Source organism: Strix aluco, chromosome 2 (assembly GCF_031877795.1).
Source record: "Strix aluco isolate bStrAlu1 chromosome 2, bStrAlu1.hap1, whole genome shotgun sequence".
NCBI lineage: Eukaryota > Metazoa > Chordata > Aves > Strigiformes > Strigidae > Strix > Strix aluco.
The window spans coordinates 135,296,656-135,317,840 of record NC_133932.1 but is presented as its reverse complement, the minus strand read 5'-3'; the positions used below and the strand labels follow the sequence as shown (position 1 = coordinate 135,317,840).

The following is a 21,185-nucleotide window of genomic DNA, read 5'->3' as shown; positions in this document are numbered from 1 at the left end:
TTTCCTAATGTTTTCATGAGACATGTGAATATGAAGAACAGCTTGTACTGGCTTCGTTTAAACTTCGCAAAAAAGGAATCAAGTGCTGGTGATGGTGGTATCCCCATCCCAGTTATTCTGATGGTGCCGGGCTGCCAGGTGTGCCATAGCCACTGTCATCAGCTCTACAGTGTGAAAATCGATTGAGAAAGCAGGTTCTAGCTCAACCCTTAAGTCTTGGAAAAATTGCAGACTGAGAACCTCTGTGGTTGATCTCCACCTAACTATCAAAGCTGCCTTTTTGGGGAAGAAATATTTTTTTTTTTTTTTTTTACTTCTCAGAAGAAGTGAATAGCTAAAACTTACGAAGCTTGTGAATAGGCCTTAATGAAAAGCACGTTCTTGGCTCAAATTATGTTGATTTAAAAAAATTAATTAGGAATTCCAAAGTGTGTGAACAGTAGAAAACTTTTGGAGTGTTGGATTAAAATAGTGCCTGTGTGCTCAGATGCTTAATTACATGGATTTACAAGTTAATTAAGCAGGAGGAAAAGTTTAAGTACCCAAACAGCTTCGCTTTACACAAGGAAGTTCTCAGCACCTCTGCAGCTCATGAACCTTCTTGTTTTGGGGCAGGGACAAGATCCTCAGGCAAATAGAGTGCTGTTAATAAGTTGTTCATGCCATATGGAAATGACGAACGTTCTTCCAGCCATTTGTTTTAAAAAGGCTAACTAACAAAAATTAACCACCCCAACTGGAAAGCTAAAATTCTGAGTTTTTTGTCCCTTGGCCATATTGTCAGATTTCCTGAAAAGAGGTCACTTAAAGGCCTTCTAAATATTATGTAGCTGGTAGGAATAGGTTGTACAGTAACACGTTTCACCTTTCACATAACACTCAGGATGGGCCAAATTCATCTGAGGTCATGTTCTGGACATGTCTCCATAATCAAGCTCTCAGCACGTTTGCAGCACTAATGGGAATAGGTTTATATTTAGTATTCTTACTTTTCTATCCTTTCTTTCTTTAAACTTTGAACAATAGACCTTTCGGTATTAAGTGGTGTTGGGAAGATGGGATGTGCTGGCAATCACTAAAGAAAAGGCTTAAAATCCTGTATGTTAAAGTTTTACTTCAGTTACTAAATACAGAAAATAATATCTTGTATTCTACAACAGCTTTTCATCGTATTGTGACACTTAGAGCAATTGGCCTGCCAATAGCTTTTGTGCCTCTTCAGTATGTGAGCGCCTGAAATCCTCTCAAATTCTGCCTGGAGATAAAAAGTGCTCTAAGAACTAGTGAAACCTGCCCCTTTGAAGTTTTGCTTCCTACATTTTAATCTCTCCAGTCAAAACTACTTCCTCTATGGTTTAACCATTCCTTCAGCGGATGGGATGGCACATATGTGCTATTTAGCCAACTAGTTAGTGCAAATTGAAAACATTTTTGTTGTATTTTTGTTGAAAAAATACTGTTTTTTAACAACATCATAATCTGATATTGGTACAGTTTGAGTGCTGGAGATGAATAAAAGACCAGCTCCAGGCAACTGCTGTAATATTGCTAATACCTAATCTGTCTGAAGTTGATTTAAATAATACTTCTAGGTGTTAAAGGGCTTCCTCTGCTACTGCCACATGTGCATCTGATCTAGTGGATTAAATCTTGAAAACTAGAGCAACTTCAGAGACCACACAGGCTGTGCTTTCATTAAAAGCAACAAGTTCTCGCAGTTCTGGTGATAAGCAAATAAATCTGGCTGCGGTGCCCTGGACAAGTAAACATGACTTTTTGAACCAAATTCTAACACTGAGCGAACAATTTCCCTGTATTTCACATCCAGCAATGATGGCCCAGGTTCAGGGACTTTAAATGGTCCAAGTTTGCCAGTGGCAGGACACTGCTCAGAGGAGGACCAGAGCGCAGCTTCTGAACTAGTTACTACTAGTTAGCTCAGAGAAACCTGCAGTGCACTGTTGACCATTGGGCATGCTGATACATTACCAGTGAAGATATAAGTTACTAGAAGTTGTCTTAAGTCCCAGTGCCTTACGTATGCCAGTCTTCTTCAGAGTTCATAATCTGTCATAGGCCAGGGGTATGTGTCAAGTGACAGGCTTTGTTTCAGGATCTGCCATTCATAATATAGCTGTACATTTAAAGAAGAGTGCATGTCTTATTGCTGAAGAGATATTATTTAAGAATACAAATGTAGGTAGTGTTTGTCTGCAGTCTGAAACTGAGATGTTGGTAAAATCAACTATTTTAAGTGACCAGAACTAAAACATGGGGACACAATCTAAAATCAGCTTTTGTTTAGCTCTACCTATCTTAGGAAATAAGCTTTTTAATAGATACGTTGCTTCCATCTTTATTAGCAGTTTTATTAGACAAACAGGACTCACACACGTTGATCTCTGAAACTAGAAATAGAGACAAAAGTACGCAGTCAACATAAGCAATTGTAGTGTTGAAAAACTCATTAGTAGCTCAGAGTAATTTCTCTGAGACTACAGAGTCAGTGGAATTGCACGTGCCAGATGTAGTAACTACCTTTGGGCAGCTTTTTTTAACGCATGGAAATTATGCTAAACTTGAAGCTGTTTTTCATAAGCTCACTGAGTGGACAGTGATGGAGCGAGCAAGGTCATCATGGGCTTAAACTGCTTTGTGCTGAGGTGTATCTCAGGAGTATATTGACCTGCTTACAGCTAAGGAGAAGCACAAGACAAGTCAATTTTGAACAATGTCAGTGTCCTGTCTTGACAGCCAGTACCTCAGTCAGACTTTGCTATTGTATAGTTGCTGTAAGCAGCAATTCCAAACTTTAGGCTTCCAAATGTTTGGTGGGGTGGAAAGGAGGGAAAGCAGGCAGAAGACATGCTATCAGCTGCTCTCTGACTTTGGAGGGTTTTACAGCATCTGATAACAAACCCAGAGGTGAGCCACACAAAGCTGTCGTCTGAACTTCCCTGAGGTTCCTCTATTTCCATCCCCACCTCCATGAAAGAAGTGAACCCTGTGGAACTGTGCAGTAGGCAGGAGTCAGCATCTGGCCTCTGCGGTTCTGACTGCATAGGAATAGAGAGTTGCTCCTTGCTACCCTGTTCCTTTTAGCATGCTGGTAGATGCACAGAGATAAGGGGAGGTAGGAAAGATTATGTTTTTTTAAATTAAAATACGCATTGACAGTTAAGTCTTTTGGGTTTGGCTTTTTCCTTTGCTGTTCTTTCCTCAGAGAAGGGTCCCAACTCATAGCTGCAACAAAACCCTTCTAAATGTTTCAGCTATGGATGTTCATGCAGTAGTAGCAGCGCCACATCCTGAGAAGGTGGCGTGTATGTGGCAGTGCCTTGTTCTAGCTTTTCCTGTGAGTATCTTAGCAATCATATTGCTGGCTCATGTTGCAGACTTTCAGACTTTAATGTTGCTACTGCTGCTGCCATCACCCTCTCCCAGCAGATGTGGAAATACACATGAAATGGGTAGTAGGATTCCTCTTAGCCTGACTTGTGCTCTTAAATCAGTAAGTCCCTCCGCTAAAACTTTCCTTTACTAGTGATAAGTGTGATTGTTTTCCTGTGATGGCTAGGCTTGATGTTTCTAACTAGGAAAGATTTCCACCTGGAAGACTTGGCTCTTTGTACTGTATAGGCAGCCAAGACAAGGCAGGCATCCCCTTGGCTTTGGATGTGAAAACCCAGGTGGCCTAAGGCCAGCATAAATAAATATGAACTGTAATTGGACCTCTTGAGTGCCTCTGTATACTCTAATAAACAGTACTGAAATGGATGAATAGTATAACAAGTGTCATCTCTCTTGGCCTAAAAACCATGTGGGTTGGAGTTGTGGGGTGGTGTCTTCCTGGGAAGTAGCGATGGAGATGGAAACTGGGATCTGCCTTTTTTGAGAGAGGTTTCTTAGGGATTTTGATCTGTGGAATCAGACATTCGGACAATCTGTTCCCAGGCATTTTACTTGTGTGGTGCTAAACTATATGGAAATTGAGACTAATCAGTCATCAGAAGAGTCAATTTACAGGCCTGTCTTTTTTGCCAAAATCTGTAGAAGAGAGCGGCATGGGTCATAGCAAGTTGAAACAGTCCATGAAGCATGAGGGAGGGGTGGGGTTTTTTTGTATGTTAACTGCAGGGTTAGTAGTCTTCTGCTGCTGCTGCTCTTATCTTCAGCTTTCCTAATATGCCATATGGAATAAAACGCCCCTACAGTGGCAGATTTTTAGTGAGCATGATAGGCATGTTGCTAGCTCTTGACCAAATTCGGTTTCAGAGCACTGTTTGAGAGATTACACAGAGCTGTGCAGAACTTCAAAAATAGCCTTATTCTGCTTTGTTTGTGACGGCATGTAAAAGACCACATCAATGAAGCAGTGTTCAATTAGATTAGAAGTCATAACCCAGTCCTTCTCCTGTTTCTGGGTTTAATAGAGTTGATGAAAAACAGAGCATGTCACTTAACTAAATAATTTTCTAACAGATACCTGAAAGTGTTTAAGAGGGAGGATTTTCTGAACAGTGGCATCGGGACACCTTATTTTTGGTATGACTTTGTCCTGGATATGGTTGTAAGAATGGTGCTGCTACCTGCTTTATCTTTCAGCCTGGGCAGAGATTTCAGTGAATGCAGTCGTGTCTCCAAAATGCTCAGAAATCCCTAAGCACATCAGGGAAAGTCAGTGCTGCGTTTTGACTGGGAAGAAATAAAATGGATTAAAGGTCTTGGGTTGGGGAAAATGCTCTCATGTCTTTGATTATGAAAAAGAGGTCAGGGTAGGGAATGCACCTGTGACTGAGAAGCTGCAGAAGGTTCCTGTGAGTGTTATGACCATCCTGTTGTCTGGTGGGAGATCTCACTTCTCTACTTCAGCTGCAGTATTCTGCTTCTCTTGGAAGTAAACTTTGATTTGAGTTTGGGGATGGCTTCCAGGAGAGAGTGCAGCAGTATGCAGCTTGAAAAAGTGAGTCACCTGAATATTGATTGGTGTTTCTCCTCCTTCTCCCTCCAGTGGGTAAGGCCTGTGCTCAGTTGTCACAAACACCTTATCAGTTGTGTGGACTACAATTGGAAGAACACAGTCAACTTGAGAGCAGCTGTTTCCCTTTTTGGGTTGAGCCCTTAACCCATTCAACCTGAATTTATGCATCTTCCTTTACAGTTGTGCAGGGAACTCCAGTCTTAGGCTTGCTCAGTGTCTCAGAGTGAGAATTGAAACTTATATTAAGATTTGTTGGCAAGTTACATGTCAGCCAAAGGCTGTTGGATTCTATTAGTGTTGCTGTCCTTCTGGTAGGAGTTGTCTTTACATGTTTGTCCTTTGGAAATTTGATTTGCATGCCATTTACCTTTCTGCTATATACAGTGTCTTGAATGTGATTCTGTCTGTTGCCCTGGCAGCAAGGTTTCTGTAATCACAGACTGATAAGCACCAGTATAAAGAACAAAAAGAAACTTCCTTTGTTATTTGTCATAAATACATTTGTTCTTTGAATAAAACAATTAAGCCATAAATCCATCTCAGCACTGGAGTTAAATCTGTGGATTGAAATAAGAGGACTAGAGACATCTCAGGTTTTGTGACTTCATTTCTGGAAAAAATTGTTTGTGCTTTGTGTTAAGACTCTTCTCTTCTGCTCATGCCCTGTGTGTATTAAAGGTGATCTATATACTAGCTAGCTCCTTTAAATGTTCCTCACACTGGAGGCCAGGACCTCCCCTGCTGCCAGGCTGATAGACATATTTTTTCCTTCTCCATTTGCAAATAGCTCAAAGCATTCACTGTTGCAGTGTCCACATGGACTTGATTATTCCAAAGCTTAATTTGAGTCTTACATGTGTAAGACTCAAATTAAAACTGTTTGAAAGAATGATGGAAAGTATCTGTGCTTCGACAACACTCTTTTGTTGGAGTTTCTTATAGCACTGGCTCTTGTAGAGCTTTAATGCCATAAATGAACAAGTCATACTTGCATTTTATTCTGTTTTTACTCCCTACTGTCTTCTCTCGCCCTACATCTGCTTTTGACAAATTGTAGGTATAGGTTTCTGAGGAAATTGGGAAAGGGAGTATATGATTATAAATTAAAAAAAATTTTCTTGTGGGAAAGCAGATGTAGCAAATGATGGTTTAAGGGGCTGTGTAAAAAATATGTTATAGCTGGCTGGCACTCTCCATAATCTGATTTCTGGACTCATATAAAGTAGTGTGCATTCCATTTTTTGTATTTAATAGGAAAGTCTTGGATTATTTTTTTTTCTTTAATAATGGGTTTGGATATTTTACTTCCAGGATCCTACATCTCACTTATTGCCAGAAGTGTTCTGTTCTATTTGCTAAATCCCTGGTAGTAATTCTCAGTTTAAATTTAGTCTCATTGTAAACGAAGGTTGTTCTGGCAAATAAGACCATAGGCATTTATTTCTCTTGTGAGAAGTAGCTGTAGTATGTGACTGCTGTAATTAATTGATGTATTTATGGCTTAAAGTTCTGTACATGAAAAATCCAGATGTGTCTGATAGAAGCAAATAGATATTTGGAGTGTATGACAGAACTACAAAATCATGTATCAAATGTCTAATAAAGTTGAGAGACTTTCATTAATGTAAATATAAGCATATGTTAGCTTAATAAGCACAACTATCACTACACTCCAGCTTGCATTTTTTTAAAGATTGCAGCCAGGAATGAACTTGCTATATAAACTAGTAAATCACTTGACTAATTCATGACCAAGAGGGATATCTCAGTTGCAGGGTACTGCAGCGTGTCTTAAAGGAAGGTGCTTCAGCTGAACCTTCAAACATGGCCTCAAACTTACTGCAAGCTGAAAGACTGCAAATGTGTTGTTACAGCACATTTCCAGGTTGTAAAGTCAAGTTATATTGGACCGCTGCATTGTGCAGTCTTGGGAAGTCAGAAAAACTGCTGGATCTTGCAAACAAGACAAGGATGTTATTGCAAAGAAATCCTGTAATGGTGAAGAAGTCCAAAACTTGGCAAGTTTTTTTTTCCCCTCCAAGGGGGTACCCAAGCTGAATTGATTGGCAGAACATTGTATGCTAGAATTGTTTCAAATCTTACAGCCAAAGTAGAAAGTAGGGTTGTTTGGTTTTTTTTTTTTGGGGGGGGGGGGGAGGAAATAATTTTGTCAGACTTGAGAAGCCTTGAAGAAACACCCCAAATGGCCTGTATTTCAGCAAATAATTGGGAATAAGCAAGCAAAGAGGAGAGATGTTGAAATTTTGCCTGCTGGTTCTTCCTAGGTCAATTAGAGATGCAGCTTTTGTTGATCTTAGCTACTTTACATGGTTAATGTTTTTGTATCTATCCCACTGTCTTTTCATCTTCCAAAGGAAAGGAGAGTATTTTTTTTTTTCCTCTTAGTCTTATTTATCTCAGAAAGCAGGTGATACAAGAATGGAAGTAGAACAGCAGCTTCATGGGTCTCCATCTCCAAACTACATTAGAGTGGCCTTCCCCTGTAAGGAATTTTAATGTCTGTTTTGCTTTCCAGTTCTTTCCCAGGCAAGAGCGTGCGACTCACCTGATGTTGGACAATTGCACAGCAGCTCTCAGGGCCCCAACCAGCAGCAGTAAATCTGTCACACTTAACATTTGTATTACTCTGCTGCTGGCTGGCAGTGGCTGTGAGCTGCTGCAGGGACACCAGAGCAGCCTGCAGACATGGGATGACGACACTGTTGGCTAAGCTATCTCTTTGAAAAGGCTTGAGTTTCTGCTGTATCTGGCTTGGCTTTCCTGACCGCTGAAGGAAATTTGGTAGCAGGCCAGTGGCCTCTTGAAGCCCTGAATTAGCTCTTAAAGTGCTATGGAAGTGCTAATTTTAATAAAGGATAATAAAAAACCCTCAGACAATCTAGGAAGAATCCTACATTGGCTGATAGCTTGTAGATTATGCCATCAGTTGGCTCATCGTTGTCGATTACTAAACCAAGCCAGATTGTACTCTAAGCACAATTTGTGCTAACTTTAGGCTGTAGCGTTGGACTTGCATTCAGACTAGAAATGGAAACAATATGCAGTCAATTAGCGTTGAAGTTTCTCTCCATTCATTATGTATAAATTTTAATCCAGATTTATGGCCTCCACTTGCTGATCTCCATTCATTGGTGCGGTCATAATTGCCTCCACCGAGTCTTTCTTGTGCGTGCAGAAATGATGGACAGAATTTCCATGCTGATGTTCTTATAGCTTAGTTTGTATTCCCCTTGTTGAATGACCAAAGATTTCCATGTGGGTGCAGTGGGGGCTTTTTTGGCTGGGGAAGGGAGATTTCTGTTGATAGTTGCTGCCTTTGTAACATGAAGTCCCCAAAATTTTAATCTTGGAAGGCTTAACTTCGGATGTGGTCATGATTTTACTGTTACCATTTTAAAGTTCTTGGAACAACAGTGAACATACTGGGATTGAGTCAACTAGTATCAGTTAGTTTTCTGTCTTGCAATGTAAATGGCGCTATTTGACATCAAGGGAGCCAAGTTTAAGTGTAGGGGGTTTTTTTTATATTGCAAGAAATATCTGGATGATGTTTGCCTTAAAAAGATAACCGTTTCTTATTAAAAACAGACTTAATTGCTGAATTATTTTATTTAGCAGTCTTTATAGGTTAGGAATATACCTTTAGATATAGATTAAGCAAGTGGAAGTATTCTAAGGTGCGTACTGTTTTGAGAAGTCAGTCTGAAAGATGTTTGTTCCTTATACTTGGCCACAGGTAGAAGAACTTGAAGCTATTACAAAATGTGTAGGTTGTTAGCTGACTATTGATCAAACCACCATGAGGAACTTGCATGGCAAATGACCCTTCTAACAGTTTATCAGTTCCATAAATACTCTTTCAATGAATAAAACACTTTTCAGCAGTCAGGTTTTGCTACCTAAATGGCGTGATGTGAGAACTTGTAAAACTTTTCTTAATCACCTAACAGACTAAATGAAGAATGTTCTTCCAGTATAAAATTAGATGAAGGGGAGAGAAGGGTAAAGGGAAATGTCACTCAGTTATAACCCAAAGCTAAAACTTACAGGTAAAGAGTAAGGCTTTCTTATGTCTGGAAAGAAAACGTTCCAGACTTTTGGAAAGAGGCGGGCTGGAAACTGTTGAAGTAGGAAACTTAGACCCTGCTGTATGACGTTCAGGATGGTCAGCAAACCTTGGCTTTGACCTGCGTAACCATATGTTACCTAGCTAACAGCCTCGAGATGCATTCAGGAAGGTGGGAGGTATAAAGTAGTAGTTCCCAGTAGGAACTAAGTGTTTCCAGGAGGTTTCTACTCTGTTAGGGATGTGAGACCAAGCCCTTGGGTGACCCAGTGCTGTTGGCTTCAGCAGCCTTACCCCGCCTTCCCACCCCTGGTAGCAGCCAGCAGAGCCATGCTGCTCGATGGTGTAGTTGAGAATGGTCAGTGTGAGGCCAATGGTTGGACTAGGTGATCTTCAAGGTCTTTTCCAACCTAGATGATTCTGTGATATGTGATTTGGATGGGGTACAGCTACCCCTAAAAAGCTCTTGGGCTGTTTGTGCTATGAGAAACCAAGAAACCAAAGAAATGCCTCAGACTTTTGTTTCCAATTATACTATTACAGAGAGTGGTGTTTAGGAGACGCAGTAGTGTGAAGGAACTAAAGGTGTCTGATGGCTTAAATGTATTCACATGTAAAAGTCCTTAATTGCAGTGACCTTGTTTAACCTTATTAGCACTGCTTGTTCCCTGTTGTCCATGTATAATCTCCTCTCTGTGTGTTTGTTTGCTGGGGTAGGTGCTGTAGGCACTCTCCTCACGCTGAATATGTAGTCCATGCTGTTGAGTTGAGATGGGATGCTGAGGGGAGGTGGTGTGAGGAAGAGTAATGTTCTGTGGTCACTCATACGTGAAGCATGTAGCCTGGTTATCTTGGTCTAGCTGCATACAGACGGTTAAAAACCATTAGGCAGAAACTTTAAAAACCAATGCCTCAATTGCTTATAAATCTGAAGAGATTAGAGAATGCAGAAGGAAGGAGCCGAGTAGCCTCTTTGATGTGCTCTAGTGCTTTGGTCCTGGGTGTACAGCAAATTTGTAGCATTGATTTAGTAAAGTGAGGCATTCCTATGAAGAGGCAGAGATTTTTAGTTTTGGCAAAGTGGAGATGATCATTAAAGCGTGCGCTGGAGCAGGCTTGGTCTTTTTGTTATGTTTGCCTGGCAAAGCACGTTATCTGACCATTTTTGCTGTTCTGGCAAGACCTTAGTGGAGCTAAGGGTTCACCCCAGCAGCAAGGCTGTCTGAAGAATATCCTTACAAAAGAAGCAGCCATTAATAGTGAAACTTCAGATGGGTCTATATGCCTTAAAAGACATAGTCCATGTTTGCAGACCAACTCTTAATTTTTTCTAATAAATATGTTCATTTCTACTCCATGTTAATTCTAAGAAAGATATTAATGTCTCTCCTAGACCTGTTTTTGCCATTGCATTCCTCTGCCTGACTTTTTTTTCAATAAATATGGCAAATAATCAGTTTTTCTTCTTCATCCTGAAGCCAGAGCTTCATCTTTTCCATGCTTCAGCTGTGATTCAATTAAGGAACCCATGTTTTTGTTACAGAAGGGCCCACAGCATATTTGGGGATACCGAAGGGTGTTTCATGCCTTTGGCCTGGGTAGCTGTATGTTATCGAAAGGATACTTGTACTTTTTTAAATCTGGCCTGTGTTAACAGTGCTCATGGTAACTGTCATGTGTGGATCTGTCTTGACGTTAAGTGTTATAGCTTAATTGTGACGTGACATCCCTATAACTACCTGCTTTCTCATCTACAGCTTTGTCTTATTGGCATCTATTGAATTTAACAAATGAAAAGGAGATTTGGTACTTCATGGAATTTAGAGACTTGCTGGTTTGCGTTGGATTCTCATTTCTTAAACTGTGCAAGTTATGATTACTCTTTTAATGTTTTATTTCAAAATAGAAGCTGACAATCTGAATTTGTATTACTGCTGCTGGTTGTGAGGCAGCTGGCACGTTCATCATTAGGACACGTGTGGGGAACCTTTCGTACAGCCGTAACTTCTCTTCTCCTTACAGGCTTCACAGAGCCCAGTGTGCAATTAAACAGACTCAGGTAACTGTTCAGAAAATAGGAAGGGAGATTGAAGAAAAGCTGAGATGTACATCTACAAGCAACGAACTGGTAAGTTTGATTATCTTAAAACTTTTTTCTACAGGCTGGCTGAAGCATCTGGCTGATGTCTTGAGTATAAGCTTGTTTTTTTTAACACTTGAACTTGAAATCTTTATTTGAACCTGTCATTTTAAATGGAACTCATCTGAGAAGTGTAATGTCAATGGATTTTAGATTGTGTGTGTTACTCAAATGGATTGATAGATCGCTTACCCTGTTTTTACCTTTATTTTGGATAATTGCTTTTATACTATAAAAGCATAAACATTGCACAGTGCATGAAAGAGGTTTATCAGGAAAACCAAACTTTTAATGATTTAGATAAATCTTGACAGGAACCTGTGGTGGATTTAGAGTGAGGTGAGTCTACTGGCTGTATCTTCTTGCACCCCAACTCCCTTTGGGTGAACAGAATTAATGCAAAAGCTGTCACTCAAGTGGCACGTTCATTTTAAGCAGGAATTATATTAGATCTTGCAATAGCTTTTGACAGTTTGTTTTGCCTGTCCTCTTCCCCTCTCCAAAAAAGTGTACTGGTGCTAGTTTCTATTTTCTGCCCAGAAAGGCTGAGCTCAGTTCAAAGCAGTGAGTTGACAGAGCAAGAGTGGCTCATGGTGATTTCATTATATTGGTACTCACTAGCACATGTCTGGTACCTCCTGTAGGAAGGCACAAACTTGTGATGTGAAGTTCCTTTATTGCTGTAAGGTAGATTCTGGGCTGAGAGTACTCAGCTAATTTCCAGAAGTGTCAAACCGGTTTAAGGGTTTGACAAAATAGAAAAATGGGAGTTTGTTTATCCACTCTAATCACAGGGCTGCATTGTAGTTGAAGCAAAGAAGTCAACTCCCTTAATGGTCAATATAACATCTCCTTCAAGTGACTCCAACCCAGAGCTGCTTTGCCCTCTGCTGGTATCTTGGCCGTGAAAAGGACTTTTACCATCTTTTTTACAGTTATGGATATCCTTGTCCCTCTATGCAAAGGCTTTTCCTTTATAAATATGTGTGAGCAAAGCTATATGAAGAACACATGATGGTACATGTGATGCAGCTTCGTAGAAACCATGGTCTATGGTATAAGGAAAGGATTACCTGATTTTCTTTTCCTTTGTTCGATAGTGGAAACTCTTGTTGGGCTCCCATTCCCCTTAAGTGTGTGAACTATAGTTTCATTCTTTAATATTGAGTCCTGCTTCCTGCTGAAGTCTTGACCCAGAAGGCTGAGCATACATGTGTAACTGAAGGAAATATGAAGTGGAAGGAACTGTTCAGCAAGAGCTGACTTTTGTTTTTTTAGACAGCTAGTGTTGAAGTAACATTATCTTCATTAACTGCTTGAAAAAGTGAAAGCTGACAGAGTTGTGACAGTGTTCGGTAGCACTTACACAAGGCTTGCTCACGAGTATGATTCCTTCAGGCTTTGAACTCTATCAGGGGTATGATTGGACTGAAGACATGTAACTTCACTTTTCCATTTGGAATCTGTCTTCAGGTATTCTCAATAAACATCTATTAAACATGGTAGGTGTTTCTTCCTTAAAACAATACAAAACCCCCCTTACAGTAGAAAATTCTGCTTTACTATGCACATGGCTGCACAATTTCTTAGTGGAGACAGTGCATCAAAAAAACCCCCAAATTCTTTTTAAACACAGGAATAGATTTAGAGGAGGTACAGGACAAATCCTAAAACTTTTAAAGAAGGGATCCTTCAAGTATAATTGTGTGTAATGATGTAATCTGCTCCCCGCTCTGTGTTCTTTCCTTTTGTATCCTTTTTTTCCTCAGCACCCTGAAGCTGGGAATTGCATCTAATAGTGCAGCTCAGACATCTTGAACATTTTTCCAGCTCCCTGCCTCAATTTAGTATAGACTGCTCACTGCTCATCTTCCCTTTTATTGCTGAACCCTTTGCTAGGGAATAGTGAATTCTCACTGTGTTGCTAATGCTATGCTGTTAGTTTCTATGTATTTGTCCTGCAGAAACTTCCTCTCACCTTTCCTTCCTCTCTTAATTTCTGCCCTGGGCCAGGTTGCATTGCTGAGCCACAGGAGAGGAGATGCATCCCACAGGAGGAACAAGCACTGTGGGACACAACTGAGTTTCTCTCCTTCCCAAGCAGCAAAATGATTAGGGTCTTTGGTAATCTATGAACTCAGCCTTTAGTCTGGCAGACACTAGTCTTGTCCTATTTTTCCATTTTATGGAACTGCAGAAAAACTTCTATTTTTTTTTTTTTTTTTTTAAAAATCTATTCTTCCAATAGAAAAAGGAGAGTGAATGTTTACAGTTGAAGATCCTGGTGCTACGTAATGAACTGGAGAGGCAGAAGAAGGCCCTTGGTCAAGAAGTAGCTTTGTTGCATAAGGAAAAAAGTACTTTGCATGACAGAGGTAAGTGTAGAAACATTACTGCTTCTATTACAGATATTTATAATCCTCTGATCAGAAGAATAGTAGCCTAACTTACGGTCATGGTGACCAAAATGAAGGAGTTGGTTTGTTTTTTTCAGTCTGTCTCTAACGTGCTTGTGTTTATCTGAAGTTTGCAGCCAGATATAATCTCTTCACCATCTGTGTCATACTGAATTCTGGACAGCACTTTCTGGTATCCTGTCTCTAAATAAGTTCTTATTATGACATCTCTCTAAAGTAATCTTAAATCTGTGTTTAATTAAACTTTTATGAGAATATCAGAACTGCTGCACTGTAATATAGTAAACAGTGGCTTGATGCAGTCACATTGTAATGTCATGAGAGATGTTATTGTACCTGTGATTAGGATTCCATTTTAAGTGTTAGAAGACAAAAATCCCTCTTAATAGCTTATTCTATAAGTGAAAGATGAAATGCTCAGTCATCTTGGTATTTTCTTTTACTGGGAAAGTGTCCTATAATAAAATGCTGTATCGCTGTCTCTTTGGAGCTCACCAGAGACCAAACTACACGGATGTTTAATATTGTTGCAGGACTTTTTTTTTTTTTAATACTTAGTTGAGTCTAAAATAATTAGTCACTACTAAAAATGACTGTTTTGCCCCCCCTTAATTCTGGCTGTGCAATTACTGAGATGCCTTAACTGAATTACTCCACTACTGTGGACATGAGGGGACTGGGTGTTAACAGAGAACGAGGATTTGTTGGTTGTATTTGGCTGGTGGATGGTGTGTAGTGCATGAAGACTTGTGTTCCTCCTGCACTGTCATTCCCAAGTTTGGCAGCATAAAGTGGAAAATGGGCATCTACGAGTAAGTGGAGGATTACTGCCAACATTTGTGTCAGTATCTACTTTTAAAACTTCATCTAACGAAGAAAACATTTGATACTAATTTTTCTCCTGATGCTACGTGTTGTTTAGGAAATGCATTTGAGACTGAATACCAGAAACTTCAAGAGCATAATGAATCCCTGCATGAATTAAGAAAGGAATGCACTGCTAAGAGGTAAAAGGACCTATGCTTTTTCTGCAATTGGAAAGGAAATACAGGCTTGAGAGTAGGCCACTTGAAGTGGGGATCCTGGCACCAAATTCTTCCTAATATCACCCCAAAACTTCTGTTAAGACATCTCTGCTACTATTTGTAGATATATAAAGTGATAATGAACAGTGGCAAGTCCAGAGAGAGGAAAACAGATGCTTGGTTGCATGTGTAGACTATGATAGCACTTTTATGTCTGTTTTACTGTGACACAACTTTGTAATATTTAATTGTCATAGTCAAAATACGCCTGTTATATGAGGTACAACTGAAAATGAAAAGTTAGCTTTGTCTTCTGTATTTTTTTTTTGTGGTGGAATTGCCTAGCTTTTGGGGGGAGGGGAGGTGATACTTGGGAATATGCAGAAGGGATATGAGGGCTTGATATCTTTACTTAAAGCTTTTGAAGAAACTAATTGTTTTGGGATCTCTTTCCCCAAAGAGAACTGTTTTTGAAGACAAATGCCCAGCAGACTATTCGATGCAAGCAATTGCTGTCGGAGCTATCCTATATCTACCCCATTGATCTGGTATGTTTTTAACATTCTAAAAATCTGCTTGATGTGAAATGAACTTCCTGTTTATTATGCTGTGAGCAAATATCATGTTTTATTTGTGATGAAACTTGCTCTTCACTCATGCTGGTTTTTCCAGCTTTTTTCTGGATTTGGTCCTCAGATTGCAAACCTCATGGGGAGAGGACTTATGCCAGCATCTCTGATAGTCTCCACTATAAAAGTAGAATAGCTGTAGCTGTAATTTAATGGATACTTTCCACTTTGTTTACAATTATATAAAGTAACCCTGACAGTAGGCTAGCTGGACTTTAATGGGGTACATATAAACAGATGTCAAAATACTGAGCTCCAAAATCTTTTATGTAATGAGTTAAGATGAACTCTTCTTTTAAAAAAAAGTTGCATTTATTTCTGAATTATATGAAATGTGGACTAACACACTATGTCAAAGTCACTCTGGGTTTCATTGAATAGTTAGGTTTTTCTTTGCAAAAATGCTTTGTTGTCATCGGATTTTGTGCAGGTTTCTGTTTTCTAGACGTTATTGTTCCATTCTCACTTTCCATTGTTGATTTTAAACTTACAGAATGATCAAAAGGATTACTTTGTTTGTGGAGTCAAGCTTCCTAATTCTGAAGACTTTCAAGGTAGCTGGATATTCTTAATTTAGTTGTTACAGTTGACACTGCTTCTAAACTTCATAAAATTAAGTAAACGGATAGCACTGGCTTAGCATCCAAATTTCTGACTGGAAAGGTCTAGACTAGAAGAAAACTTATGCATTATTTATTCCTACTTCCTAGCTAGTACAAAGGTAGTTACTGTTGGCTCTTAAAAAAGTACCTCTGTATTCTGAGACTCCATGCTGAAACGCTGGAACAGGCTATGGAATCTCCATCCCTGGGGATGCTCAAAACCCAACTGGACACAGTCCTGGGCAACCTATTGTAGCTGACCCTGCTCTGAGCAGGAGGGTTAGCACTACACGGTTTCCAGAGGTGCCTTCCAAACTTAGTGATTCTGGAAAATACTTGTGTCTGACCTAAAAGTCTGTTGTGGCTACTTTCAGTCTGTAAATCTTGATGGGACAACCTGCACGAATCCCCATTCAATCTTCTGTAGTTGCTGGTGAACTTAGCAAATATCTTGCATAAATGACTTTAAAGCTGCCTGACAGTATGGAGTATTTTACAAATCAGCTTCTACTTTAGCTGTCTACAGTCATCTTATTGCAAAAGCAAATATATAATATGCCTGTCTGTATAACAGTTGTACAGGTAACTGCATGCATTTATCTACAAATGTTTGACATGAATTGGAATTTAATTAAAATCCCCTTCAGAATTTCTTGCTCCCAGTACTTGCTTGCTCTGCAAGGCATGTGGTTCTTTGGGCAAAAACCTCAATCAGTTGCCTAACTCTTTAAAGCCATCCCATACAAATTAACTTGTGCTAACAACATGTATATTGGATGCTAGAATAATGGAGGAATAATCTTTGAAACAAATTCATTTGTCAATATGACAAAAATCAGTCTGTTGCTTTGTTTTCCTGATTGCACTAAATGTGGTAATGCACTCAGTTTGGTAAATCTTGAGAAATCAGTGGCGTGCATCTTTTGGCTTGTTTTCAGCTTACTGGTATTAATTCCTTACAAAGGAATTACTTAATTCTTTATGAAAGTCTCTAGAAATATTGTATTACGAGGAAGAAGTACTATGCATTCAACTTAGTGAAATATGCAGTTATATTTGAAAACCAGCTGTCTGACATGTGTATCTTATTTCAGACTCTTAGTAGATAATATTAAAAAAAAAATCAGGCATCTGAAGTATCAAAAAAATTTTATTCCCTAAAAAGTCAGTTTTGTGTTGATTTCACAGGACTCCCTTGTGCATCAGAAGGGATGACTATGTCATGTTGTTTGTATTGGTGTGTTCACTTACAAAGAAGAAAAAATAAGAGAAAACAGAAGGGAAAAGCCCTTACTGGCTAAAGAATATAATTTGAATCACAAGACCTGTGTGTATTCCCAGCAGGTGAAGCTTTAAGGTTGAAACCTGAAGTGTCAAATTGAAAATGATACTTTAAAACAATGGGTTAATGTGAGTTCTTCCAGTTATTGGCAGAGAACAGAGTTCATACCCTGGGGTCGGTGTCTCTCCAACTGATCTCACTAATGCATAAAGTTATGGAGGAATGCAGCTTTTCCCTGACCCCGGTCATACATGTCAGCTACATTTAGAGAAATGCAGAACGTTTAAGACTTGAATTTTGTCTTGGGAATTTTGTTTCACTTTTCCCATCTCTTCTTTACCCTCCCCCACCCAGCCAAATGTTGAGACTTTTAACTTTGAAAGTGTAAAATTGGAAGGAGAAAAAGCCATCACCCATTTACATTGCCCCTTAATGAAAGAGGCAAATATAGTGAACTGCAAACAGTTGGAAAGCAGTCTAAATTTATTTCAGAATTGCACCTATTATAGCTTCTGATAGCTTCATTAATTGTGTCATTCTCTAAGCAATAAGGATGAACTTGTGCTGAGCCTGCAGTGAGATACGATTGATTAAATAACGGAATCTTTTTGTTATTGACAGCAAAAGATGACGGAAGCATTGCTGTTGCCCTGGGCTACACCGCTCACTTGGTATCAATGATATCCTACTTCTTACAAGTGCCACTCAGGTATCCTATAATTCACAAGGGCTCCCGGTCTACAATCAAAGATAATATCAATGACAAACTGACGGAGAAAGAGCGAGAGTAAGTATGTCATAAATATGCTTATGTACTTTCTTCAAAACAACAGATCGGCAACTACAAAAAAAAACCTTGAAGAGTTTTGGGTAGTCTGAAGTGACGTGGAGTTTCAAGTTATTTGTTACTTTTTTCAGTAGTGGTGGGACAGTCATTTGAGTTTCTTATGTTGGAATTTAGTGATCTAATAGCATAGTTCTGTCATTCTAGGTCTGTTGGCACACATTTATTGTTGATTTGTCTTCTAATAATGCTAGAAAAACTTACAAAGTGGGTCTTAGAGGTAAGTTTTGGCTGCTGGTTGGAAAACGTGCCTTTCATGTTTTGCTACTGGCCACGGGAATAAACTGTAGATAGCAAGCGTAGCTTCACTGAGGAGTTACTGCCAGTACTGGAGTAGTGGTTGATAAACATGGGAAAAAAAATAGCTTTCTTTAACACAGAGGATTTAAATCAATTGAAAAAGAACACTGTAAAGTGTTATCTAGTATAAATCAACTTAATATTCAATGAGGAGTTTTTCATTTGTTCTGTAATCATTGTCTTCCAACATGTAGCCACGCTATTGTTATTGTTGTACTACTAGGAAACTGTCTTGCTGTCCTTAAATTCACTGACTGCCTTCTCCTGCGTTTTGGCACTTTGCCTGTTTTCCCGCTGTCTTTGCACCTGTGTGCTCTAATATGAAAATAGTGGCAATTATTGGTTTTATTCATTTTGTAGCCTTCAACCACAGAGCTCAAAGGAATGTAACAGTGACCAGCTGTGGGAGGCCAGCTGCTCTGCTCTGATCCTGTGCACGTATGGGGGGGCTGCAAAGTCAGGCTTGGAGCACCAGTAACTTTGATTTTACATATGCAGGGTTTGAGAAGGGAGCAAAGTAAATGGCTGAGGGGAAATGAATTTGTGGAAAGTAGCTGTCTTTTGACATGAAGCCTGTAAAAAAAAAAAAAAAAAAAACAAAAACAAAAAACCAAAAAAACCCAAACAAACAAAAAAAAAAACCACCCAAAAAAACCAACCAAAAAAACCCCCAAAAAAACCAACCAACCAAAAAAACCCCAACCACAAACAACAAAAAAACCCCACAAAAACCAAACCAACCCAACAACAACAAAAAACCCCCACAAAACCCCAAAAAACCCCACAACAACAAAAAAACCCCAACAAACAAAAAAACCCTAAAACCCCAAAAAATCCCAAACCTCTTCTCTCTGGAAGTATGCAATCAAAGTACTATAAGATTTTAACACTAATTCCTAATAATCCAAATCAAGATGGAAGGGTCTTATTGTATATAGTTGAGAGGATTAGGATGCTTGGAAGTGTCTGATTTCTTTTTGAAGCTCAGTGACTTTTGACAACACAGCAGAGGTACCTTGCCTCAAGAGTTAAACTCAATAAGGTCTTTCTGTTTTGACACAATAAAATATGACTACAGCAATTATGTCTTGCAAGTTAATTTTGATACCATTTTAATAACTTGTCCAAACACTTCCTGGATAACTTAATAGAACATTAATCTGGTTTGCTTCATTTTGGTTCTCTGAGCATATGATCATACTTCTCCCTGTACATCAAACTAGGTAGCAAATTAGAACATTTATGTCTGGAAAACAAATTTCTGAGGAGTAGAGCTGCCTGTGTGTGGGTGTATAAAGATTAAACCAATTTCCTGTTGTCTGAAACAGATTGGAAGGTTTAGTCCTTCAGGCTACAGCCTTCCAAACCCTCATGACTTAATGCTTTATTTCACAATAGATTTTTGAAAAGGAGAAAGTTTAGCTAAGTATATGAATCCCTGTTGGGCCATTTACCTGTGTTCTGCAAGATTTTTTCAGGATTAGCTCCTGCCTGAGATCTTCTCTTCCCAGCTATTGGAGAGTCAATCCTACCAACTCTCAAAGGACTTTGGTTGCTATAGAAAACCTCAAATGTCTTAACTTGAAGTTTTCTTTCGAAGCTAATAGTTCATGTTTCTCACCTGCTCCTAACTTAATTGAACATAGCAATTAACAGGCATTATTAAATTTATTTGTCACCTGTCCTTTAGCAGCTTTTCAAACTCCAACATAAACTGTTGAGTAATTACAGTGAGGTTTTCTCCGTACTGGGTCTTTACTATAACACATAGCATCATGATTATTGACTAGGTTAAACATTTTACTTGGCTTCGTACTTTTCTTCTGGACTGCAGGGTTGCCCAGAGATCTATATTAAGAGCTTCTAGAACTCGTGCATTGGGGGAATAGCTGATGTTTTCACTTGAGAGCAATTTCATAAGTACATGTGTTTGTTTTTAATGTTATACTGTATAAACGTGTTACTTCACTTTCAAGTTTCTTCACCAGCTTTTTAAAGCCCTTAGAATAAGTTGGTTAAATATCTTGAGAGCTTTCAGAATGTAAGTTACGTTTGGGAAATACTTTATCTGCTTCAGATTCGTTTACTTGGATGATCCAGGTCACTTAAATCTCAAGGTTCTTGTAGAAGTATTCATTCTTTTCTGCTGCAATTACTGTTATAGTGGAACTTAAGAGTGTACAAAAGAAGTAGGAGTCTGTGGTGAGAACTTAGCACTTGTTTGGCTGCATTACTGAAGGCAGAATGGGGTATAGAATACGTGCCAGTAGCATACAATATATGGTCAGCTTTGTAATTCTAGAGATGCTAGTGTTTATAATCTATTCAATAACTGTTCCCTTCTTGTATTCCATAAAATAGTTTTGTTACCACTAAAAGGCTGTAAGTTTTCTCCCATAAATCTGCTTTTATGACTTTCTGAACCACCAAGGTAAGGCAAGAATATAGTTTTCACTAAGTATCTCATTAATGCACTTCAGTGGTCTCTTTCAACATCTCCAGAATGCATCAAAGATGTAGGAAGAAAGAGTACTATTCCTCAAACATTCTGGAGTCTGAAAGATTTCAAAGGAAATGATGGATATATAGCTCCCAAATTTAAGCCACTTAGGACAGCAGCATGTTCCTCTCTTCAGTGACAAACAAACACATTTGCTGAATAAACCACCTAAATTCTTTGGCAGTCTTCCTGCAGAATGGAAACCTAGCACTTCATCGCATTCTCATAAACATAGTGAGAATGCTGAAATCAAACTATTTTTGATATGTTCTGACACTGTCTGTCAAGCCCTGAATTTAATGCTTCTGTTAGTCTGCTCCCAGATTTTTAGATAATGAATAGCTTCCAGTTTAGAGCAAAATAAGGATTGTTATGTCT

At 39.0% G+C, this 21,185-nt stretch overlaps 1 protein-coding gene across 10 annotated transcripts in view; it reads left to right on the top strand.

The window, feature by feature from the left end:
• UVRAG (UV radiation resistance associated) overlaps positions 1-21,185 on the top strand; it is a 97,933-nt gene that overhangs the window by 31,509 nt on the left and 45,239 nt on the right. For all 10 annotated transcript variants that reach the window (XM_074816500.1, XM_074816496.1, XM_074816494.1 and 7 more), the window contains 6 exons: positions 11,091-11,196; positions 13,457-13,583; positions 14,548-14,632; positions 15,111-15,198; positions 15,773-15,833; positions 17,785-17,950. In XM_074816500.1, the coding sequence (XP_074672601.1) occupies positions 11,091-11,196; positions 13,457-13,583; positions 14,548-14,632; positions 15,111-15,198; positions 15,773-15,833; positions 17,785-17,950 (633 nt within the window). The remainder of the gene's footprint in view (positions 1-11,090; positions 11,197-13,456; positions 13,584-14,547; positions 14,633-15,110; positions 15,199-15,772; positions 15,834-17,784; positions 17,951-21,185) is intronic.